Source organism: Trichoderma virens (genome assembly GCF_000170995.1).
Source record: "Trichoderma virens Gv29-8 chromosome Unknown TRIVIscaffold_89, whole genome shotgun sequence".
In the NCBI taxonomy this organism is placed as follows: Eukaryota; Fungi; Ascomycota; class Sordariomycetes; order Hypocreales; family Hypocreaceae; genus Trichoderma; species Trichoderma virens.
The window spans coordinates 1,389,751-1,413,751 of record NW_014013660.1 but is presented as its reverse complement, the minus strand read 5'-3'; the positions used below and the strand labels follow the sequence as shown (position 1 = coordinate 1,413,751).

The window sequence follows — 24,001 nt, the reverse complement described above, 5'->3', positions numbered from 1 at the left end:
GAGAAGTATACCTGCTCGATTAAGCTATTCCCTGTCGCTGAATTGTTTTGCCTAGATATCATTAGTCTTGTTAACGACTTAGCCACAGGTTATTGTGCATAGATGGTCAAAACTTGGCCGAATTAATATTGACAAAAAAGAGATATCGCTTTCTCAGTCCTTGAGTGCTAACAATGACCAGTTTGTCAGTACTATGTAGTACCCTTCTATTATCATGCCCTCCTCTCTGCAATTAATGGGCAATGGAAGACGACGCAAGGACATATCAGCGCTCCTTGAAGGGATAATTAACATGGTTGAGCAACATAGGAAGCACTCACTACTAGAACAAGACCCCATCCTCGTATCATACGGCGACCCTTACACCCAGCCACGTATCGTATGCGCACTCAAATGCTGTGCTACAGAAACGACATTTAAATTCAAACGGACGTAATATTTGCGGGCTTACCTAGTCAAGCATGTTCTCATTGCCAGGCAGCGATGTCCTGCAGATCGCTCCCTTTTAAAGCCGTCGGCCTCGAGTTCGCTTTTTAGCATACCTAGACATTCTTGCGCTCTCAGCCTTGGTTACAAACCTCACCATAATGTAAGGTTGGATTAAAAGCAGCTGCCGCAACTCTCAACGGCACAAGGGAAATAATACTTGAAGACTATACGAGTCTATCATAGACACCTGAGAACAGCTGGAAAATTGGGCAACAGAGGCTGGAGACTGTAGGTAGCCAATCACATCCATTCCGACAATTCATGACTTGGAGCCATGAAAGGGGTTTTCCAATCATTCACCACAACATATGCAGAGCGAAAATGCATCAATCTATACGACACAGGTGTGTAACGGCGCTTCCACCGAGCTGAGTAAGAGTGTGTCACTTCAAATCCCTCAGTCATATATGGGAAAACTGGCTTAGCTGAAATATACATAAGTATTGCTTTCGCCCTGCATCTGTGGCTTGCTAGGTGTAACTCACGGCTCTTAAAATGAGGGGAAATTCAGGACACAAAAGCGGTTCCACGGTCGGATATCGTCTACTGGTTTGGTTAGGCTTCAATTCGTCGCCAGAAAACATGACTTCGGTCATTTTTTCATCATCATAAGAGGAGTATTGAAAAATTAGTTGTTGAGCTCTCCACCCCTATACATTTTGTCGTAGTGAACCTGTCGGACAACCAATGGAGAGAAATCAAGAATCTCATTAGTATATGAAAGTCATTAATTGATCTAGGCTATCAATTCATCCAGCGTAACTCGCTGAGTATTGCGGGAGACGCTCAACCTCACTTCGTAGAGAAGCGTTGTGTACGCCTTGTTGAACAGCCCAATTCGCATCAATTCGCATCAACACAAGGCCTTGAACGATGATCTGTCTCAAGCACGCAATAACTCTTTGCTAATTTGCGGAACATCAATTCAAGTCCCTTGATGGCCTTGGTCATTTCAGGTCCCATCCCCGCATTCTCTCAGCCGTCCCATCCCGATCCGTGAACAAGTGGCTGGCTGGATGATACCCCAGATGGCCAGCCAAGGAGACCTTGAATATCGGATATCTTATTCGCCAATAGCATCAAGTTGCAGAGAGTCTGGGCGAGAATCAATCAGCGTACAATGTGTCATATTCGAAACAAGATGGGAGAATCTTTGACGTAAAAACAATGAAGCAAGCAATTATGAACATGGCCTCTAACAAAGCAAAAGGTCTATAAAGTAAGAGGATATTCCTCCCCCATCAGAATCACAATCATCATCACAGTCACCAAGTCAATCACAGCAAATAGCTTTTCATCAAGAATATTCTACCATCGCTAACTCCATCAAAATGTCTTTTGCCGAAGGAACTTACCACATGTACACCACTCTCGCTAGCCACAAGGCCGTTGACCTTGAGGCATCCGAGCCCACCGGCCGCGTCATTGAATAGTAAGTCTCGTCTCTTCAGTACCAAATTCTTTGCAACAAGAACTAACTGCCAATTCTCCAAAGCCAAACCCACGGCGGCAAAAACCAGCAGTGGCGCATTGTCCGCATTACCCACGAGGAATACAGCATCCAATCTGTTGCCACCAACACTTATATCACGGCTCCGAGTATGTCTCCCGTTCTCCAGCACTAGATTTTAAGTATACCCTCCACAATTTTGCTTACTCCTTTTGTCCAACCTTAGATGGAGACGATGCCACGGCCCGAGCCTCCAAGCTGGCCCCTGAGTGTAACAGCGTTAGCCGTTGGAAGATTGTAAAGGCTACCGCCAAAGGCGACTCCTGGGTGTAAGTTGATTTTGCCTTGGCCCTGTATATTTGGGTTTGTGTCATTCCATCTCACTGTTGATACAGCATTCGCAATGTGGCGTATCCCAACAAGGTCCTCGACGTGTCTGGCAGCAACCAGGCGGACTTGACCCCCATCCTCGTCTATACGTACCACGGAGGCTCGAACCAGCAGTTTACCTTCACGGAGGTGTAAAGAAAGCATCTCGTGATGACTATCTGCCATTGAGGGGATATTGGGGGTTTTTATTCTGGCATGCTCAAGATTGAGATGTGAACATCTCCGCTCATTTACATCAACACTTCCACTCGTTTACAGCTTAAGTTGCATTTGATTAGTTTTACTGCGCCCTCAATGAAGAAGAAATTTGGAAGAAAAACGCGGCAAGACATCACAGTTGCTGCCAATAGCCACAAAATGACCATGCTTGTGATATGATGCTCCAGTGTGGAAAAAGTGTTGAGTCATCGTGTATCATTAGTACTGCCATTTGCCAATCCAAAACGCCAGGTGATATCCTCATCCAACCGCCAATACAATGCAATTGCTTCTCCTCATATTAGAATCATCCCGTCCGTATATATCCATGCGCCAATATCATTAAATGCACTATTACTAATCTTGGTCCCTCGCATATCCGCGTCTGCTTCGATTATCCATATTCATCGCTTTCCGATGCAAGCCGTTGACAAAGCCTCGATCTCCTCCTCGCTCACGAGCTCTGTCATCAGCATCTCTAGCGGCACGTTCTCGCTCTTCTAGAGCCGCCAACCGTGTCTCTCGATCCTGGTCAAGCTCAGATGCAGCCGACTGCATTGCAGCCAGCTTCCGCGCCTGTTCTTCCGCCCGCTGTTCCTCTTGCCTAGCGTCGTCGCGCTCCTTGTGGGAACGAGCGTGTGCTGGAGAGCGCCTGCGCGGACGGTCTCCTCTGCCGTTGGAATCGGAGTGTCGGTATCGGCGGTCGCGGCTACCATCGCGGTTTCGGTATGAGTCGTTTCCACGTTCTCTTGCCTCGCGTTCTTGCGATGCTTCTCTTCGGCGACTAGGAGCGGACTCTCTGTCTTTCGAGCGGTCGCGGCGCCTTTCTCTGTAGCTGTGGTGGCGCTCTCCAGATTCCGAATTATCGTCTCGATGATGACGTCGTCGTTGTGGGCTGCGAGATCTGGAATACGAGCGGCGCCGACGCCGTGAATGCCGGTCGTCGTCACGGTCTCTGCTCCGATGTCTGCGACGTTTCCGTCCATGTTCGTCTCCATCCCTATCCTTTTTCTTGCCGTCATCGATGCCCATGGATGAGAGGAGCTGGCGGCGTCGAATGGGGTCGTTCATCATAGCCTCGTATGCGGCTTGTTCCTGGCGCTTGATGGCCAGCAAAGGATCGTCGCGGATCTTGGCTGCTGTGTCGCGCGCGCTATTTGCGTTCTGCAGCGCAATGAAGCTGTCCTGTCCAGCAGCCTTTTCGAGTTTCTTGTGGTCGGTGCCCTTGATGAGGTTGTCGATTCTCCTCTTGCCCAGCAGGTAGGCCTCTGTCTCCTCCGTTGTACCAGCCTGGCCATCGGTAGGGCCCTGGTACATCCAGTCGACGCGATCAACCCTCTTGGTGCCTCCCGCAGCTTCCAGCTGTCTCTGGATCTCCTCCTTTGCGCGCTCCTCCTTGATCTCATTGATGCGCTGCTGGGTGCGCTTGCGCTCGGCGAGAGCCTTTTGTTCTTCTTCGTAGACGGCCTGCTGATTCCGCCGCAGACCGGGATGGAAGGACTTTTTCAAGTTCAAATCACCGCCACCCATGGTTGCGACTCGTTATCGGATAATCGGATTCTTGCGATTGAATGACGGTCGTGAGATTGAAAATAGTTGCAGTTGGGTCGGTAGAGCGCAAAATGGCAAAGGTGAAGATGAATTGCAAGATCAGGGCCGCTGCAAATGAAAACAAACAAAAAATGAAGATTAGAATGATGCAGCCTGGGGGCGAAGTGGGGAACGCCACATGTCTGCAGCCTCGATTATTTTGGCTTCACTTGTGCCAAATCTGCGCTACGTACCTTTTCGTGGTGCTCATCTGAATAATTTCGGCAGTACTTGCTGATACATTTGTGAAATACAAGTATCAACGACGGCGCAAAAGTGAAGTAATTACTCTATGTAATATGTGAAAGCTTCCATTACTGCTCGCCTGGATTAGACAGGTGACATCTTTTTGAAGTCCACGGGTTGTATCTAGGGTAGTTCTCTCTACCTATACCATATATACCCCAGGTTGACACTGACACTTGACTCTAGTGACTCGACAACAATTAATAGGCAGGCAGATACTACTAGGTACCTAGGCAGCCATTAGGCACAAAAACCACTTAAATACCTCGGGTACTTGGCAGTATCCAATAGTGTCAAGAGAGGCTGTTCAACTAGTAAGATGCTGAAGTTGAATAATGACCATGAACAGATGACTTGCAGACGCCGTGAACAGGAACCTGCTCTGTCACCACCGGAAGTGCTCACATGTTCATAGGTATTTTCTTCTAGGCCCAAATACACACACGTACAGAATCACGCCCGGATGTAGATGGTTCCTTGGAATTGGTTGGTTGATGAAAAGAGTTGCCTTATTTTATATCCCTCTCATCTCCGTCGCCCAAAGTTGCGTCTACCAGAGACCCGTGATATCGTACACAGATTTATACAGTTGAGTCACATAATCATGATTTTGAGTCGTAAGTTCCACATCTACCAGCTTGCTCTCTTCACTCCAGGAAGGTTCCCTGCCATGGCCTCCATACGGAAATTGAACTGCAAGGAAAGAAAACAATGTCAGCTTATGGGATCGACCAGCTCAGCACCACAACCAGACAAATCAACTCGAGTACGCACTCTTGTCATCTTAAACGCCCTCAGCACACCACGCCCCTGGCCTCCCATTATACAGCGGTTGCGAATCTGCGTGGGCCGGGTGTAGCAGTGCATCTGCGACAGCTGCAGTTGAGCAGTGGCACGAACTCGGGGCGGCAGAGTCGTATTGCGGATCACGTAGCGAAGAGCTTGTCTAAAAATAGAAGAAGAAGAAGAAGGCAATGATTAGCCACTGCGCACGACCAAGGGTTTGGGGTTTGATAAAAAAAGACATGGAGTTTTAGCTACCTCTCGGCCTCGTGTTCCTCAAAGACCTTGCGCTTGGTGTGGTCGCGGATTGTGCGGGCCTTGACGAAGCAGCCCAGGTCGAGCTTCTTGGCCCGGAACATTGACATGTTGGCAGCGTTTGTTTGGGCGAGCGGCCGAACCTGTTCTGTGGGAATTGTTGCGATATTGAAATCTCGGGATCTACCTAGCCAAAGTTTGATGATGCCAAGCGGGCGGCGTTTAGCCGACGAATTGCCGATATTTTGTGTCTTGGTATAATTTCGACGGCAAATGCTTGGAACGACATGGGATAAGTACTAAAGATACCTTATCTATCCGCACATGTACACGCGCATCATGTTTGCGCTGCTCTAGAAAAATGATGCTGGATTCTCTCGACATTTCATTTTGGGCCAATTGTTTCTTTTTCCTGTCATTTTCACGCCGATTCGGATCGCCATGCCGAGTCGGATCACAGAGTGCCGTGTTCAATGCTTGTTGTTGCTGGTGGCGACCACCCGATTGCTTAGGTACAGTAGTATCCCAGTATCTCCTATAAGGATTGGTACGGTCTTAAGATTGAGGAACCACTATATCACCTAATCCATGGGCCCGGCTTGTGAGTGGTTCTTCGTCTACTAGTATGGATGTACTATCGAGTGAGGATACTGTACTATGTAGTATGGATCAATGTGCCTATTATAAGACATTTCGGTTCAGGGGGTCCCGGCCTTGGAGCTTCCTGAACTGTGCCTCTGTTGCCACAACTTGGACAAATGGCATTGCCGAAAGCAACTCGCGAGTGCTGCCGACTCAACCGTTGACAGCTGCTCTCTTGGGCTTGGATCACCTGCGGAGGCGCAGTGATGATGCTGGTTTGATTGCGAAATGGATAACCCGGCATGCTTGCAGAGAATCGGTTAACGGGTGGGTTCAAAGCCCCAAGAACTCCCTATCATTGATTAACGTGAAGTGACCGTTTCAAAACGCTGGTCTTCTGTGCCCACTTGTACTCGATACCTGGACTCAATTTACAAGCAGCAATCAAGACTAAGATTGATGCCGGGATCGAATTACTGCTAGACTACAGTAGCACCAGACACTTCATGATTCCTGGTATTCCCGCGTACCCTCTACTTGATCTCCCCGCATCGCCGGCCGCGCAGCCATAGGTACCCAATACCGCGCGTCTCCATCTTTCAGGGGAAATAAGCCCCAGCATCTATGCCCGTGTCGGTTTAGCGGGCTCGGCGCGCTGTGCCGGATCGGTCCCTGGCGCAGCATTTCCCTTCCTCTTTGTTTCCCTCTGTTGTTCCTTTTTTCTCTTCTGTCGAGCTTCTTGAGCATTGTTACCGGCTTAGGCAATTCACCACCTGTGCATCTTAAATTAGCGCTACTACACACATGAATCGGCCCCTGCGTCTGCAGCAGCGCAACGCAGCGCCGCCAAGACGTGCCATGGCGCTGCCGCCGTGCATGAAGACGGAGAACTGGCTGTTGTACGGAGTAATAGTACTCGTATTAATGGACGATGTCAAACCACATCACACATCACATTCGCTCGTGCTCGGACAGGCAATGATGGGGCGAATCAATTGACCAAGAACCCCCCAGCTCCAGCGCACCGGGGGGCCTCTGGGGGGGCGTTTCTAGGCGTGTCAGGCGCTGCAGGCCGCTGGAAATTACCACCTCACCTAGCCAAGACGCCTCCATGGTCCAAGTCAGTGAGCTGCCCCAAACCCCCCTCGCGCAGACCCGCCGTCCAAAGTACATGTACCTGGTACCTGCTGTGCTGCCCCCCCGGCCAAGCAAGGCTTCGTACCCCTTACACCTGTTGCGGACCCGTCGGGGCTTCTTCCCCGTCTCAATGCAAATGCATCAAATCAACCTGGAGCCCCTAATCTCTTTTGCTTCCTTTTCGTTCTTTTCCTTCTTCCGTCCTTAATTGTTCACCTCCGTCCTTCTTTGAAACTCTGCAAAATCAGAGACTCTCGACATCGCTCAGGGGCCTTGCCGTCTCCGTGCCTGTTGAGACTTGTCTCGTCCTCTCATTGTCGAAACTCGACGCTTTGATCAAACCGCAACTTCGCCGCTCACTCTCTCCGGTGACGTTTGCTCTACCTGCTGCCTCGAAAAGGAATAATACACTCTCTCCGGAACCAACTTGTTTTCTCTGCAGGGCCAGAGGAAAGCTATACTCTCTCTATCTACCTATCATATACAGTTGATGCACTCCTTGTCGCTGTATCCGACCTCATCCTGTTCTCCGGCGCATCGAAAGCCTTGCAACTTTTAATACCCACGCCGTTTTTTTATATCCTATACCCTTCATTCTGTCACAAACCTCGACTGCACCGCCAAAATGCGGTACTTGAGCGGCCTCCTTACGGCCGCCCCTTTGTTGGGCCTCGTTTCTGCCCAGGTTTCCACAAGCTGTAACCCGTTGAACTCTACCGATTGTCCTACCGATCCTGGTTTCAACACCGACTACACTTTCAACTTCAACACTACGCCGTCTTATGAGCTATGGGAGACCACCGCTGGATCCGTCTCTTATGACGGCGAGACTGGTGCCGCCTTCACCATCAACAAGCAGGGTGACTCGCCCACCATCCGAACCCTCTTCTACTTCTTCTTCGGCCGCGTTGAGCTCTTCCTCAAGGTCGCCCCTGGTGTGGGCATCGTCAGCTCTGCCATGTGGCTGAGTGACGATCTTGACGAGGTCGACTGGGAGTTCCTTGGTGTCAACAACACCGCCGCCTCCACCAACTATTTCGGAAAGGGTTTCCAGGACTACCACAATGCCGGTGTCTATACCACGAAAGATAACCAGGCCGACTACCTCAACTATACCACCGTCTGGACCAAGGAGGGCATTGATTGGTACATCGACGGCCAGCACGTCCGTAACCTCACACCCGATGCTGCCAACAAGACCCGAAACTACCCCCAAACCCCCATGAGACTGTCTCTCGGTATCTGGGCCGGTGGTGACCCGTCTCTGCCGAATGGTACCCGTGAATGGGCCGGTGGTACTACCGACTACTCCAAGGGTCCCTTCACCATGTACATCAAGAGTGCTCGCATCACCGATTATGGCGGTGGTTCCGAGTACGCCTATGGTGATACTTCCGGTTCATGGGAGAGCATCAAGGTGACTGGGTAAGTGCTACATTATCCATGCATGCATTTGTATCTCGCTTCCCCCATACTGACCTAGCAATTAGCGGAAACTCCACCGCCTACAAGGCCATTCACGAAGTCCAAACCCCCAAGCTGTCTGTCAGCCAGAAATGGGCCAACCTCCCCGCTGGAGCCAGAATCGCTGTGTACGCGGCGGCTGGTGTTGTTGGCGCCGTCCTCATTGGAGCTCTGCTCTGGTACTGCATCAAGCAGCGCCAAGTGGGTGCCCGCGAGGCCCGACTGCAAAATGAAATGGAAAAGATGGACCGTATGGAACTCGACAAACTGAAGCGCGAAGGCGTTGATCCGGACGCGTATACTGACTACGATTCTCGCAGTATGAGGAAAGAAGGCGTCGTCACGTCTGATGCGCCCCCAGCAAGCGTCGGCCCTCTGGACAGCAAAGGTTGGTCAGCCGTCAACATAGAATCCCCCATGCAGTCGCCCGCCCCGTTCCTCAACAAGGGCGCTGGTGATGCCGCCGGAGGGGACCATCCCGGAAGCCCTGGATCTCCTGCCCCGTCACACCCTGGCCCCGCGAGAGGCTCCACGGCTCCCATCCGGACATTCAGTGCGAGCCACTCCGGTTACCAAGGACTCCCCGGCGGAGAAGTCTAAGCGGCAAACGTCATGAAATGGAAAAGAAGCGGTGATTTTGACTTTTTTGTTACTCAGAGGGAAATGGGGGCCATACAGCGCGTGGATGAACTTTTGCGTCTTTTTTCCAAAGAGGTCTCAATGACTTGTTCTTTCGTGTTTGACTTTGCCTCCATACCTTTGGATGGCGTTTAGGTGTTGAGCTAGAAAGGGGATGTATGGCATTATGGACACTTTTATTTTATTTTTTATTTTGACCACACATTTTGCCCCCCTTGGGGCTTTTTCAACCAGAAAAAAATCTTGCATATAATTCAGCCTTGGTCGTGGGAATGAACATATTTCAATTACAACATCCTTATTGAGCTTCCGGTTACGTTGTGATATAATGAGCGTTGAATGAAGCCATGTGCATGTCCTGTACTTTTGTATTCCAATACTCGTCTATTCATTATAATATTATATATACCTATTGTCCATCAAACCCCTTATCCGCTCCTCCATGCTCTATGAGCAAGTCGTCTTGCTGACCTTGAAGCCGCCGGGCATCAGCTTCTGGAAAACGCCACGAGGGTCATACTTGGTCGCCGTTGCCTTCAAGAAGTTGAAGTTATCCACTCCATATCCACAGAGCGGGTTCTGAGAAGGAGAAGCGTAGTTGATGTAGAGGAAAGGGTGGTAAGTGCCGTATTTCTTTGCAACAGTTTCCGTTGCGACGATGAAATCGTCTCGCGCGGCGTACATCATACTGTCGAGGCTGGGGTCGGTCCAGCGTGAAGTCAACCACACCACTGTGAGAATTCCATGTCAGCATTTGTGTACTTATCTTTTGTAATGTGTCAGCCTTTAAGAAATAGAAAGCTTACCGATCTGGTCATCCGTAACACTCTGGAGGCCGAGGCTGTTACCGCCGCTGCGAGTCGAGTATGATTGCTGGATCTTGGGTTGGGGGATAAACGAAATCATCCAGTCAACTTGGTCTTTGTGCTCAAGTCCGTTGTAAATCGCATCAGTCACATCCCAGATGTCTCGGACTGTGGCAAAGTCGTTGGAAAAGGTTATACTGGAAGTGACTTGACTATAAATCAAAAGGTTAGAGGGTTTACCCCTAAATGAAAGAACAAGAAGAAACATACCGATATCCCTTAGCCTGGAACTCGCTGACTTGGTGCACAAAATCAGCAAGTTTGATGTGGCCAGCATCGTGCTTGACCTGATTCGGCATGTTTAGGAATTCTTGCAGAGAAGCGGGATTCTCCTCGCCAATGGTGTTTCCAAAAGCAGCGTTGACAATCTGACCCTGGTTGTTCGCCAGGTAAACAGTCATGAGCTGCACAGCCGTGTTGATGTCGAGATGGTTGTTCGCCGTAAAGTCAACCAGAGCCTGGCTCATCTGGTCCTGCACTTGCGAGTATGTGGCTTGCGGTCCGTTCAAACTGACAAAGACCTCTCCTCCCCAAAGCCCATCAAAATCAAAAGCAGCAATCTTGAGGTGCGTCACGATGCCGAAGTTGGTATTGCCTCCCTTGAGCGCCTTGTAGAGATCCGGGTGGCTCGTGGCATTGGCATTCACAATCTCACCAGAAGCAAGCACAATCTCGTAGTTGATAATGTTATCAACGGCCCATCCTCGCTTTGGCTGGAAGAGAGACTGGCCACCTCCGAGGCTGACACCACCGGCGCTGACGTCCTCGCAGATTCCGCCAGTAAAGCCAATGTTGCTGCTGTTGAAAGCATCGTATGCCTCACCCCAAGTGATACCAGAACCAATACTGACGTATGTGCGATCATCTGCCAACGAAGCTGAGTTTAGTGAGCTCAGATCAATGGAGACGCCGCCGTCAATGCTGTTGAAGCCTGTATTGGCATTGTGGCCACCTCCTCGGACGGCAAACTGGCATTGGTTCTTGGTGATGATCTTGACGGCCTTGGACACATCGAGAGCAGACTTGGGAGTCACAACACATCCCGGATGCAAGACTGAGGTACCAGACCATCGAGCATTTATAAGGGTATTGTATTGTGATGTAGAGGGGGAGAAGAAGAGGGACGGCAGAGCTTGAGAAAGTTCGCGACACTATACGAGATGATACATAAAGTTAATGAGATGATGCCATTTGTATTATGCTGGAATATTGTAAAAACTCACGCAAGTAGTGCTTGCGGTTGCTGGAACTGCGTCGACATACCCGGCCAAAGCCAGGGCTGAAGCCAATGCTAGAGCGTTCTTCATCTTCGCCAATGAAAGGTAAATTTGCCTGTCTTTGACAACTAAACGCAACTGTGAGATAAAAAGCTTGTGAATACAGAGTAGAAACACCCTTTTCCCCCTCAACGGACACTATGGCGACTTTTAAACATGTGAAGCATCTATGCTAGGCAGCACTGTTTTACGGACGGTTCCACTTCTCTTCACCTCTATGCAACTCGGTCGTTCTATGGGTACTTGCCGTCTTTCCATGCAAGGTACAAGGTGAGGATGTAACATCCGTATACCGAGTTGAATCAGGGAATGCTTGCAAAACGCTAGGACCTCACGGCTTCCCCATCGGAGACATTTGCTAACACCCCATCTTTTACCTTCTTAAAATGAACAAGCTTCAGGGCATGTGGCAACAGAGAGGCGTTCAAGTTTACATACATGTCATCATCTAGAGTCATACAAATCCGAGGAATACGGTGACCGATAGCCTATTAGGTTAATCTCCTGTACTACGACCGCGGAGCGCCCGTGAGTCCGAGACGGCGTGAGAATAAGCATATCTCTTGATCCTATCGGAGCATTAAAAGATACCCTCTCAGCAAATGATTGTTTGTAGAACGGTTAGTAATTAACGTTTTTTTTTTAGAGACCATGAGGTTTCAGGTAATACTTACTTGTTCGAATCCTGATCCAGAAGTGCCGTGGATCCGTCACTCGGATCCGAATGTTTAAACGGACATCACATATGCCAGAGTTGACCCCCACGAGTTGTTTTCGATAAGTTCCATTGCAGCTGCCTCTACGGATTTATTACTGCCGATACCCTCAGGGAAGAGGCTGGCGGAGATAAGCCTCAGATCCCAAGGGTCCATGCAGAGAAGTACCCAGAAATGGAAAGTTTTAAGAGCAAGCAGTACGGAGTATACTAGAGACAAGTAGGCACCTGCAAGTACGGAGATGCTCGTCCCGAGGCAAGTGGATGTCGGTGTACGCCGAGAGCCTCTACAAGGTTCTACAGCTTCTAGACCGAATGACTATCAGTCTAGCCAACCAGAAGGATTTGTTTCCGCGCGGATCGGCGAGATATGATGCTGTAACGACAACTTAGACTTGCCAAGAATAAGCGCCAGGTGGGCAAGGGATACTACATCGAGTACTAGCCTGTCAGCCGCGATCCAAAAGGAGATGTAAGAGATTTCAGGATTATAATACATGCGTGAGCTTTTCTAGAAACCAACGAAACCGGGATTCTGAGATGAAAACGAAATTTTTATTTGGTAGTGAAAGAAAAAACATTATACTGTTTACTGAGTTTTATACATTTTGTTTCACCAACAGGCTTTTTAACAGCTCATGCTATCGTAAGATCTTTCTCTGCGGTTTTTATTTCTCCGGTGCCCGGGCTATACGCGAAACCAGGGGTCCTGTTGCTGCAACATTGCAACATCATCCCTGCGTTTTGCCAAGGCCTGTATGCCGTGAAGAAGATATGGCACCCTTGACGACAGACGCAGAATCTGTATTGAGGTCAAATGCCTCAATACTTTTGACAACTAATACGTATTATGCCCAGCGGAATTACTCATACGAGATATATTTCCAACAGATACCTGTGAGCAATAGTGATGCATCTGCAAGGATCAGACTGTACCTATTGCTGACACGAATGCAACCTCGACGGACCGGTTGCAAGACATTGACCAAGGGGACCTTTTTCTCTATATGGATTGCCTATCAGTAGTGGGTAGTTTATTGCTCATGAGTTGAAATGAGTACGAATTGGATTTTGTATAAATCCCTTTGCAAAACCTTGACAGGGGAGGGGTTGTGAAGCTGCCGAATACGCACATGCCAAGTACATGTGCGTTGACATGTTTCTGTAGCAAGCCGTAGTGTGATGAGCCTGCATGAAGGACTCCCTTTTAAGAAACAAGTCTGCATGTAGAGAAAGGTACTCAACCACTTTGGTATAGATAAGTGCTTGATCAAAATACAGACCCAAACTGTCATTGATCTAGAGAGAGGCATTTCATCGCCCCAGGCTGGGTATCCAACACCCCAGCGGCTGCGTAGAGTTAAAGTATCGCAACAAGACGCCATATAAACACCTTTTTACGAACTGCAGATGCTTGAATTAATAAATATATACCCAGGTACCTGAATCTCTGCTACTGGCATTCCTTTCTTCTGGCATTTTCTAGTATTTTCAGTATGGCCACTTTCTTCTACTATCTGCTGATATCACTAACCAGGAAGCTTTGAAATTGAGACATGGGATGTTGAGCAGCTAATAGTCCCTTGATCTACACCTCTTATAATTAAAAGATGATGCATCTTGATATGACATTGCGGCTCAAAGCACATAATCATTCACCTTGTTTCTACAGGTTAAGTACCTACGTGAATTTGCGCCTTGGTAGATTTGTATAGGGCTCATACAATTCAATGCGATACTTGAACAAGATGTAATAAGGCGCCTAAATACCTGTAATCAGCATTGCATTACACCTGGGCATCTCTCAATCACAAATGAAGCTTCCAAGTTGAGCAATTGATGGAGGCATAATGGAGACATGCAGGCTCATATAGGTAGATGTAGATTCGCACTGTTTTGATGAGCAAATGTACCTGAGACCTGGGGTTGCGCATCATCAGCCACTAACGGCGCCTGCACAGCGCTAACGTTCGCTGTATTTGCCGCGCTGACGTCACGCAACGCTCAAGTCGATGATGTGGAAGATGTGAGGTGATGCATCTGATATCGGATCAACGCACCGCAGAACGCGCGTTCCTTTGAATGGAGCATCGCATCAATTCATTGCTACAATCTCAACTTAATTATATCATAGCTTACCTATCCATACAGAAACAACAAAAGTCCTTTTTATCAGCTTCTGTTTCCAACGCCTCACAACACAAACCCCCACCTTTGAACACCCGGCCTGAGCAGATTTCAAACGTTTCACATACGCATACGCACACGCACATTCATCTATATCATCTATTCCGACATCATGGCCGCCAATGTTCCCAGCATCGTGTGGTCCGCTCTCAGAGCTCTTAGTCTCACTGACACCCCCAGGGATGACTCGACCAGGCACCATGCCGAGGGCAACAAGTCCTACCACCCCAGCATTGTCGACATTGCTGTTGTCAAGGCCATGTTGTACCGCGCCAAGAAGCTGCCTCCGGACTTGATTGATGCCATATTGGATATGGCCGAGTACTGGATTCACACGACCACGCAGCTAAACGAAAGAATCAGCATCCTAGGCGGCAACGAGGCTAGAGAAAACCGATTTCTGGTAAGCATCTATGTTCACTGCGTGTGCCCCCCGTGGCTAACCGAGTACAACAGCTTCGGTCATATCCTCTTGGACTGCTCAACTCTGGAGCTCGCCAGAATGCAAATGATCAGCCTTACGCGACTACTCTTCCCACTCCTCGACCTCTGGGCGAGACTCTTGATGCGAGCTTCTTTGCCAAGTCGGTCAAATATCCTCTCCCGCGTCTGGTTCACCCCGCACGAAAGATCGTCTTCAAGTTCAGAAGCCAAGATCAAGGATACGTGAGCAGTCCGGAGGAGGGTGACAATCCCTATTCCGGATCTTGGACGTGGTTTGACGTTGGGCTGGAGAGGTTTGATGCCGGCTCTGCAGGTGAGTACCTATATTTGCATACCCACGCCTGTGTTTGCGAGATGAATCACCTAACAGCCGGGCTTAGTCGATGGATCTGTGCCTTCAATCAACTCACTTCGGCCAGTCCAGCCACCAATCCAGCAGACATCCTCCGACCCAGTCGGATACAACTATACTCACCAGCTACTACATTCACCCGAGTGGGAGATCCAGAGGAACCAGACAGCTCTCAGAAAGTGGCAAGACCATGTCATTACATGGTCCTACCTGGACGACATCGCACCTGAATCCGAGCGTGGCAAAGCCCTCGAGGCACAAGGCAGGGGACGAGCCACAGGCGATGGAAAGTTTGTAAGACAGCTGCGGGTGGGTGATGTGATTACGGTCTGGGGCAAGGCGAGATTTCCCGGCTGGGCAAACCGCATCGAGTCGGTCCAGATTGACGTGTACTGGGCCGTGTGAGATTATGGCCACTGTATTCTTTTTTTTCTTCTCATACTTCTTTTTCTTCTTCTTTTCTTTGTGCGTCTTTTAACTTGGGGCGTCTGGGAGCGTGCGCATCTAAATTTTGACAACCCAAGAAAAACTGGTTGCTGGGACACATCTGCCGAATACATGAATCAAGTCTGGGAAGATACTTCTTTTTTGTTGTTTAAACAAATCAATATAAAATACCCATAGTGTATCATAAAATATTCACGATAATATTAAAAGGCCCTTCCACAATTGCTGTCATAATGCAAAACAACACTGGTGACTTTCATCTCGCAACGACAAGGTTGACGGTTGACGTCACTGGCCAATTGCTTAGATGCGTGCCTACCTAAATTATAGGCACCGACATTTTTCTTTTGCGCAAAATCTCCATCATCACCGCTCTAAATCCACTCCCGAATCTCTTCCAATCTTCCGCAATTCATGTTTCGTCCAGCGTCCAAACACGCCTCATCCGTGTCTTTTCGCCTCCATTTCCGCACCATGGCCACCAACACAACATTCACGAGGACTGTGCACAACGTCCCTCTTAGTCTGCCAGACGGACTCTCAGAAGACCACCTCACATCGTTTAAGCCGTTCACCGTAAGTAGATCCTGATTCTCCCAGGCTGCAATGCTTTTGCTAATGCATAACTGTGTGCATATAGAGCTGGATCGACACGCTCACCAAATCTCTTGCGCTTCAAGGAAACGCTTCTCACCCGTTCCACTCAGATCCATACGCCCTCCGCAACGTGACGGTTCAATCCTACGATTACTTTGGAGCGGGCCGCCTTGGCTTCGTCAAGTTGACGGCAACCGTCTCGAATTCCGGTGGAGAGTCTCTCCCCGCAGCAGCCTTCTTGCGCGGCCCCAGCGTCGCCATGCTGGTAATGCTGGTACCAGACGACGCGCCCCAGGAATCTGACGAGCGCTATGTCGTTTTGACGGTGCAGCCGCGCATCCCTGCCGGTAGCCTGAGCTTCGTAGAGCTCCCGGCGGGGATGGTGGACGGTTCAGGCAACTTCAAAGGAGTGGCCGCCAAGGAGATTGAGGAGGAGCTGGGCATTACGATTCACGAAGACGAGTTGACGTGCCTCAGCGAACTGGCAGAGGAATGCATAGAAAAACGGGACCCCACGGACCTGAGAGAAACTCTGACTGCAGCCATGTTCCCAAGCGCGGGCGGATGCGACGAGCATATTACCATCTACAGCTACGAACAGCGCATTCCGAGAAGCCAGCTGAGCGAGTGGGAGGGCCGCCTCACAGGCGAGCGCTCTCACGGAGAGAGAATCACGCTCAAGGTGGTCCCCATGCAGCATCTCTGGAAAGAAGGAGCTCGGGATGCCAAGTGCCTGGCTGCGTTGGCGCTGTGGCAAGGTCTACGCCAGGAGAAGAAATTATAGTCGAGCAGACCCCCATTGCTGTCCTCCCCTCCCGCCCTTCCAATAGCATCCCCCCCAGGTCTAATAAAAACCCTGGGCCCGAGTTCATCTTCATAGCTTTAATCTCTGTGCCAGCAGGATGCCCTCAGCGAATGTGCCGACTCGCGCGTCAATCGCATAGCCCTCGGCCTCCAGCTTCTTGCACTCCTCCCATAAGCTCGCCAACGGCACGGTGAAGACTTCGATGAACTCGTTTTCTTCCAGCTCTGGCTTCAGGTCTTGGTTCTCCGGCAATGACATGTCGATGGTGACGTGCACCATGCGCAGGTTCGTGTTGCAAAAGCCCGGGTCGTTGTACATGATGGGCGTCGTCTCGGACACGACGCCGACATATCCCGTCTCCTCCTTGAGCTCGCGCACGGCAGCCTGCTCGGGGGTTTCGCCCGCATCGATCAGGCCAGCCGGGACCTCGATCACGACCTTGTCGACGGGTGGTCGGTACTGCTTCTGCAGGATAATCTCCTTGCCCGTGGGCTTGTCTAGGATGGCGACGATGCCAACGCCATCGATGTCTGCGCCGGCGGGACGAGTGCGTCTTTCAGCAGATTCCCAGACTCGCTCGGTGCCTTTGGGGTCCTTGTATGCGATGCTGTGGGAGAGTCGCAAGTCAGACATACGAAGGAGGGGAGAAGGCGTCATAGATCATGAGGGGCCGCGACATACCGATGCAGAGACACCCATCGCGACTCGTCGTTGGACTAGGCGAGCCTTGGATCAGCAACAAGACACTTTGTGGGAGTTGAGGTCCTCTTGAGTAAGACCTACCAGTGGCGTTATCGAAAGAACTTTTGCTTCGGCAAAGGACATGGTGACAGACGTGGAGGCGGCTGGGCTTGTGAGAGGAGCAAAAAGGCACAAGGGCGGCATTGAATTGCGGCGGCCGGAGCCGATGGCGGGGTCGCTATTGAAGCCTCCAGGGCTGTTCCGCGGGCGCTACAGCGAGTCAGTTTAGGCCTCTCAGGAACCCGCAATCCGTGCATGAATCGAGACTTGAGTGAGAGAGGAATTGCTTCTCCAAACTTCAGTCACCCATGCAAGCCATGGTCTCAGAGCTTCAATATTTCCAAGACTCTCGACATACATGGTGTGCGTGCAGATGAAATCAGGTTGTGAGGACAACCAACGACGTCTGCACATCTCCCATTCATGGATCTTTCTCTGACGCCATAGCAGCTCCTATTGCGCATCCATGCCCAAACATGTCCTAGCCTACCTGATCAAGGCGTCTTCGAAATCATCCAGATGAGACTAATGACCAACAACAGGACCAATCGTCAGCACCGGGTACAATTGCCACCGGCGCTCAGAAGCTTACGGTTCATGGCAATAGCCGACGCTTGGTTTGGGTTTGTACTGAAAATTAATTTCCAATCAATGATCAGGCCAAACCCAGGAGCGCAAGACACGGGCGATGCGTGGCGGAGAGAATCCAGGCATTTCATCTCAAACATAACATCAAATGACAAAGGGATCCTCTCATTCCAGCGCCCCAGACAACAAAGACGACAACGCAGCAATAGTCTCATCGATAAATAAGCACACGACGCAAGCACTGATACGATCCGATCCGATGGGCAAATTGCTGACTTGGCCTTTGCTTGCGCGTTCCGGATACTGTACCCCACTGTAAAAAGTTCCTTTGATCACGCCAATCAACGGCGCTGGGGACCTTGAAGTTTGGATAAAGGGAAATGGTTCGCGCGAACCTTATCTTGATCCCTCGACTCGGGCGGGCAGTTGGGATGCTTCGTACGCCGTCGACGTGTCTCGCATACGGTGTCGTCATCTTGAGCTGGCAGAGGCGCTGGATTGTTTCGTGTTCCCATACCCCCTTTCCCTAATATCATCCTGGTAGCTCCATGTACTTTACCCCGGGATCTCCAGAGTCATTCATTTTAAATCGTGGCTTCTCATCTTCGCGGGGGATCTTCTGATACTGGCGCCAAGAGCAGAGAGCTTCGAGAGAGCTACTGTACACTGAGCAATGACAAGATACGGCACCGACACGATGGAGGCCGAGCCCTCCGGCATGGACTCCGATATCGAGCCCAATGCGCATCGTCGCCGCTTCCAAGACGACGACGAGACCATCTATGAAGCCGACGAGTCCACTTCGCTGCTGCATAGCGCCGACCTGCCAGCTGATATCGCGCCCTCCAAGTCCTTCCGTCGCTTTGTGCTGGGCATGTGCGTGGTGTTCCTCTTCATCATCGAGGTCAGCCAGTTCATTCTCACTCCCGCCATGGAGCAGATCATGGAGGATGTCATTTGCCGGCGCTATCACCCGGATCATGCTCTGGCGATGCACGACAACCGGTGCAAGGAGACGGACGTGCAAAAGACGCTGGCCATGGTGCGATCCTGGTCCATGTCTGGGGAGATGCTGTTTCGTGAGTGCCTGATTTCCGTGTTTTCAACTAAATATCTACATGTATCATGTTGCGCTAACCGTCAATGTGTGTCGAACAGCCCTTTTTGTCCAGATCTCTTTTGGTGTCGTTGCTGACAAGTATGGCCGTCGTCTTGTCATCTTCCTTGCTCTCTTTGGAGCCTTTCTCGAGCAAGTCTGGATAACGATTGTCTGTACGTCACATCATATGTTCCACTCCTTAATCTAGTGGCCCCGGTTTGTATCTTCCTAGCTAATCATTCACCCAGTGCTCTTCCCTGATACGTTCTCCATCTGGAGTATGCTCTATGGCAGCGTTTTCTACTTGATTGGTGGCGGTGGCCAGATGGTCGTTGCCATGGTTTGGACCATCATTGCCGACGTGGTTCCCGTGGCTGAGAGAACCAGCGTCTTCTACCAGGTCTATGCCATGAACCTCATCATCTCCGTTGCTGTCAACCCTCTCGCTGCATGGCTGCTCAGCATAGATGCTTGGCTTGCAATGTGGATTGGCAACGGAATCCTGGCCGTTGGCATGCTGTCGTCCGCTCTCATCCCGGAGACGCTGAAACTTCGCCAGGCGGCCGATAACAAGCGCCGCGGTCAAGGCGCGTCGCCTCCAGTCGAGGATGAATCTCAGTTGTCGTCGAGGAAGCTTCCTGGTGCAAAGGACTTGGCGCGCCGTGCGTGGTTCTCCGTCAAGAACGACGTGTCCCACGTGTGGCACTTTATCTTCGCCTCCAAAATCGTGGTGCTGCTTCTTCTGGCCTATGGACCATTCTACCTCATCAGGCTAGCTTTTATTCTGGACATTTTGCAGTACATGAGCCGCCGCTTTAACTGGGAGTGGTCAACAGTACGTCTTCATCTTGTATTTTCCAAGTGGCATCATTACTGACATTGAAACCAGGCAACCTATATCAACACTATCAGCAGCCTGACGGCCGTCTTCACCCTGCTTGTGGTGCTACCTGTAGCATCCCACATACTGACCGCGCGTTTCCGGTACAACCCCATCCGGCGCGATCTTCTCTTAGCTCGCATCTCCATTGTCGTTTTCATCATTGGCAGCATTCTCACCGCCTTGGCTGACGTGCCGTGGCTCTTCATCTGCGCCATGGTCATCACCAATCTTGGCCAGGGCATGAGCACCCTCTGCAGGGCCCTACTCAATGCTGTGGTTGAGCCGCACACCATTGCGACTCTCAACACCACCATGTCCACCATGGAAACCCTGATGGGCTTCATAGGCTCGCCAGTCATGGGATGGCTCCTGAGCCGTGGCATGGAGCTGGGCGGAATGTGGATGGGCTTGCCTTATATGGCGACGACTCTGCTTGGAGTCTGTGTCATGGTGGCAATTTATCTCGTCAGAATTCCAGCTGGATTTGCTCAGGGCTCCAGAGGATAGACGGCATACATGGCTAGAAATTAGAAACTAGAACCATAGAAAGCATTTGAACAAGCGCAGGACGCGAAAGTCGGACAAGGAACTTGAGACTAGGTGTTACGGGATGGGATTTGGCAAAGAGAACGAGGCGTTGGAGGCTCTATGTGGATTAACACTTGACGTGTAATTTTTCTATGTACAACATCAAATTTAATACCCTTAATTGATACGCATCATCTCGCCTTCTTATCTTTTGAACGTGACACTCGCTGTAAATGACAATGTTACTCAACCAATGCCTGATGCTCTCTTTATCAAGATAGGCGGGGCTCGGAAGAATCCTAGGTCCATGTACTCCGTAGCGCATTCCCTATCGATAAGCCCCGCGGGTTGTCACCTTCAGGCTACCTCTACAGGTCGACTCCACTGGAGCTTTAGATTCAACATAAACTCATACAACATACAACAGCAAACAGACCAACCCATCTCCATCTCTTGAAGCACCTCTTTCGCTCTCTTCAGCATCTTCATCTTCATCTAATCCCTCCAGTGCATCGCCACACTATCCAGCCACAATGTCCGACGACGAAGATTTCATGCAAGAGTCCGACGAGGAACAGTCGGTGCTAATCCTGGAGCAACCCGATTCGCGGCCGTGCTGACGCCTGGCAGATATGACTTTGAGTACGAAGAGGACGATGAGGAGGAGGCGGGCGATGTCGACATCGAGAACAAGTACTACAACGCGAAGCAGCTGAAGCTCAGCGACCCTCAGGATGCCATCACCGAGTTCCTGGGAATTCCGCCTCTCGAGCCGGAGAAGGGAGAGTGGGGGTTCAAAGGCTTGAAGCAGGCCATCAAGCTGGAGTTTAAGCTGGGGAAATACGATGATGTGAGTGGGATTTGGCATGCTCGTTGGCTACAAGGTTGTTTGGTGTATCATCAAGTTGGCTTTCTAACCATTTGTTTTGCAAATTACCCAGGCGGCCGACCACTTTGCTGAGTTGCTCACATACGTCAAGTCGGCCGTGACGAGAAATTACTCGGAAAAGTCCATCAACAACATGCTCGACTACATTGAAAAGGGAGCCGATGTGTCAGCAGCTGTCCAGAGCATGGAAAAGTTCTACTCTCTGACCCTTCAGAGCTTCCAGAGCACGAACAATGAGCGGCTATGGCTGAAGACGAATATCAAGCTAGCCAAGCTCCTGCTGGACCGCAAGGAGTACTCGGCCGTCTCCAAGAAGCTGAGGGAGCTGCATCGAGCCTGTCAGCGCAGCGATGGCACTGACGACCCCGGCAAAGGAACATACTCGCTTGAGATTTACGCGTTGGAGATTCAGATGCTGGCAGAGACTCGAAACAACAAACAACTCAAGGCGCTATACAACCGAGCGCTCAAGGTCAAGTCCGCCGTGCCGCATCCCCGTATCATGGGTATCATCCGTGAATGCGGTGGCAAGATGCACATGAGCGAAGAGAATTGGAAGGAGGCCCAGAGTGACTTTTTTGAGTCGTTCCGCAATTACGACGAGGCTGGATCACTGCAGCGCATCCAAGTTCTCAAGTATCTTCTCCTCACCACGATGCTGATGAAGTCCAACATCAATCCTTTTGACTCGCAGGAGACGAAGCCCTATAAGACGGATCCTCGCATCTCTGCCATGACCGAGCTCGTTGACGCATACCAGCGAGACGATGTCCACGCATACGAAAAGGCGCTGCGAAACAATCAAGACATTCTTGCAGATCCCTTCATCGCCGAGAACATTGATGAAGTCACCCGCAACATGAGAACAAAAGGCGTGCTCAAGCTTATTGCTCCCTATACTCGCATGAAGCTCTCGTGGATCGCCACTCAGCTGAGAATATCAGAACCCGAGGTGCAGGACATTCTCAGCTTCCTCATTATTGATGGCAAGATCAAAGGATCAGTCAACCAGCAGGCAGGCACTCTGGAAATAGCGTCCGATGCCGACATTGCCAGGATCCAAGCACTGGACGTCCTGACAACATCGATTCACGACTTATTCGGGGCCGTCTTTAGAGAAGGCGAGGGCTATAGAAACGAACATTCGTCTTTTGAAGATGCAGGGGCCGGGCTCGATGTCCAAGGGCTGACCAATCTCGTAAAGTCTGGGGCGCGACAGGGGCAACGCCAACTTCACAAGACTGGTAGAGGCAAATCTGCCTTGTCAACACCTCTGTGATGGCCCCTCATCGTTTTGCACCATGCTTTAGGTACCTACCTAGGTAGCAAAGGTAATAGCTCCCAACTTCTAAAAGAATCAGGTACGAAATCACCAAAAAAACAATCCATGACCCCGTGGGGACAAGGTTTCTAGGCCCGGGCATTTTATCACGGAGTGATCACATCTTACATACATACGGGCTCCACGACGAGATGGCCAATACAGGCATTATATGGACGGCGAAGAGCTGCATGCCTGCTCTTGGCGGGGATGCCACGTTGCGATGAAGAGACAGCAGCGGCAGACTGGGATGACGGGATGGAGTGAGACTCGGGGTGCCGCTTATCATGCTGAGATGAAAGTCGGTCCTCTTACATACATGACTACGTGTACTTGTAGCACTCTGTAGACGAAATGATATGATATGCATACAAAGCACCTTGGCACAACGAAATCCAGGGTCTGGATGGCGTTCGAGTGGCTCAGCAGCAATGGACATGCTACAACTACGCGATGTTTCCGTACCTTAGGCGAGACAACCGTGTCATCGTCGATATATCAATGCCACTTCAGCATGAGGTACGGCCTGCAATAGTAGGCCCGACAGATGCAGTGTTGCTTATGTGAGTCCACTCCGTACCGTCGTTTGCATGATATTGTTAGTCATGACTTTGAATGAGAAAAAAATGGCTTACAAGGAGCAACAAATGGATTTTCTGCCCATGATGGCATGTAATAACTTAGTATGCTCGCAGAAATTACCAAGTCAAGCCCAGATACTTGCCTTGCTATCGCGTCTCTACATTTACTACTATATAGATACGAAGTATATTGCTTTGTCGTCAGAAATTGCCATCTAACAGTTTGAATCGTCCAGACTAGCCGGTGGATTCTATCTGGCCAAGCCGACAACTCTTCCGCATGTCGTCAGTCTCGGCATATACGCCTCCGAGATGATCCAGATAACGTTGTATTACTCCGTAGGCCGTCCAACGGCCCAATGCAGCAGGCCGGACAAACAATCTCCGCGAGGCAATATATGGAATCCTACGCGAAAATAGGAAAATCGCAAGCGAGCAAGATTACCTGCGTCGACAAA

General features: G+C 50.3%; 10 protein-coding genes across 10 annotated transcripts; 6 read left to right on the top strand and 4 right to left on the bottom strand.

Moving 5' to 3' along the window:
- Positions 1-1,820: 1,820 nt before the first annotated feature.
- On the top strand, positions 1,821-2,464 carry TRIVIDRAFT_57269 (carbohydrate-binding module family 13 protein; the record flags this gene model as incomplete). Its single annotated transcript, XM_014096065.1, has 4 exons — positions 1,821-1,921; positions 1,985-2,088; positions 2,166-2,268; positions 2,335-2,464. The coding sequence occupies 4 exons, from the start codon at positions 1,821-1,823 to the stop codon at positions 2,462-2,464; spliced, it is 438 nt and encodes a 145-aa protein (XP_013951540.1).
- A 1,104-nt stretch (positions 2,465-3,568) lies between these two features.
- On the bottom strand, positions 3,569-4,057 carry TRIVIDRAFT_9060 (uncharacterized protein; the record flags this gene model as incomplete). Its single annotated transcript, XM_014095625.1, has 1 exon — positions 3,569-4,057. A coding segment is annotated over one exon (489 nt), but the record flags the coding sequence as incomplete, so codon positions are not given.
- A 936-nt stretch (positions 4,058-4,993) lies between these two features.
- Positions 4,994-5,511, bottom strand: TRIVIDRAFT_41733 (uncharacterized protein; the record flags this gene model as incomplete). The annotated part of the gene is made up of 3 exons (XM_014096064.1): positions 4,994-5,056; positions 5,138-5,309; positions 5,405-5,511. The coding sequence occupies 3 exons, from the start codon at positions 5,509-5,511 to the stop codon at positions 4,994-4,996; spliced, it is 342 nt and encodes a 113-aa protein (XP_013951539.1).
- Positions 5,512-7,562: 2,051 nt separating this feature from the next.
- On the top strand, positions 7,563-9,527 carry TRIVIDRAFT_183603 (glycoside hydrolase family 16 protein; the record flags this gene model as incomplete). The annotated part of the gene is made up of 2 exons (XM_014096111.1): positions 7,563-8,545; positions 8,611-9,527. 2 exons carry the CDS (start codon positions 7,746-7,748, stop codon positions 9,182-9,184), a joined length of 1,374 nt encoding a protein of 457 aa, XP_013951586.1.
- Positions 9,528-9,670: 143 nt separating this feature from the next.
- TRIVIDRAFT_227182 (uncharacterized protein) lies at positions 9,671-11,396 on the bottom strand (the record flags this gene model as incomplete). The annotated part of the gene is made up of 4 exons (XM_014096063.1): positions 9,671-9,954; positions 10,030-10,241; positions 10,300-11,240; positions 11,313-11,396. The coding sequence occupies 4 exons, from the start codon at positions 11,394-11,396 to the stop codon at positions 9,671-9,673; spliced, it is 1,521 nt and encodes a 506-aa protein (XP_013951538.1).
- A 2,739-nt stretch (positions 11,397-14,135) lies between these two features.
- TRIVIDRAFT_183601 (uncharacterized protein) lies at positions 14,136-15,469 on the top strand (the record flags this gene model as incomplete). The annotated part of the gene is made up of 3 exons (XM_014096062.1): positions 14,136-14,671; positions 14,725-15,025; positions 15,093-15,469. The coding sequence occupies 3 exons, from the start codon at positions 14,381-14,383 to the stop codon at positions 15,467-15,469; spliced, it is 969 nt and encodes a 322-aa protein (XP_013951537.1).
- Positions 15,470-15,940: 471 nt separating this feature from the next.
- Positions 15,941-16,988, top strand: TRIVIDRAFT_173841 (uncharacterized protein; the record flags this gene model as incomplete). Its single annotated transcript, XM_014096061.1, has 2 exons — positions 15,941-16,087; positions 16,152-16,988. 2 exons carry the CDS (start codon positions 15,986-15,988, stop codon positions 16,890-16,892), a joined length of 843 nt encoding a protein of 280 aa, XP_013951536.1.
- On the bottom strand, positions 16,983-17,738 carry TRIVIDRAFT_66275 (uncharacterized protein; the record flags this gene model as incomplete). The annotated part of the gene is made up of 3 exons (XM_014096060.1): positions 16,983-17,520; positions 17,595-17,629; positions 17,697-17,738. The coding sequence occupies 3 exons, from the start codon at positions 17,736-17,738 to the stop codon at positions 16,983-16,985; spliced, it is 615 nt and encodes a 204-aa protein (XP_013951535.1).
- Positions 17,739-19,044: 1,306 nt separating this feature from the next.
- TRIVIDRAFT_115684 (uncharacterized protein) lies at positions 19,045-20,716 on the top strand (the record flags this gene model as incomplete). The annotated part of the gene is made up of 4 exons (XM_014096059.1): positions 19,045-19,321; positions 19,401-19,514; positions 19,590-20,176; positions 20,231-20,716. Coding segments are annotated over 4 exons (1,464 nt in total), but the record flags the coding sequence as incomplete, so codon positions are not given.
- A 464-nt stretch (positions 20,717-21,180) lies between these two features.
- On the top strand, positions 21,181-23,339 carry TRIVIDRAFT_75864 (uncharacterized protein; the record flags this gene model as incomplete). Its single annotated transcript, XM_014096058.1, has 3 exons — positions 21,181-21,329; positions 21,383-21,602; positions 21,694-23,339. The coding sequence occupies 3 exons, from the start codon at positions 21,286-21,288 to the stop codon at positions 22,918-22,920; spliced, it is 1,491 nt and encodes a 496-aa protein (XP_013951533.1).
- Positions 23,340-24,001: the final 662 nt, after the last annotated feature.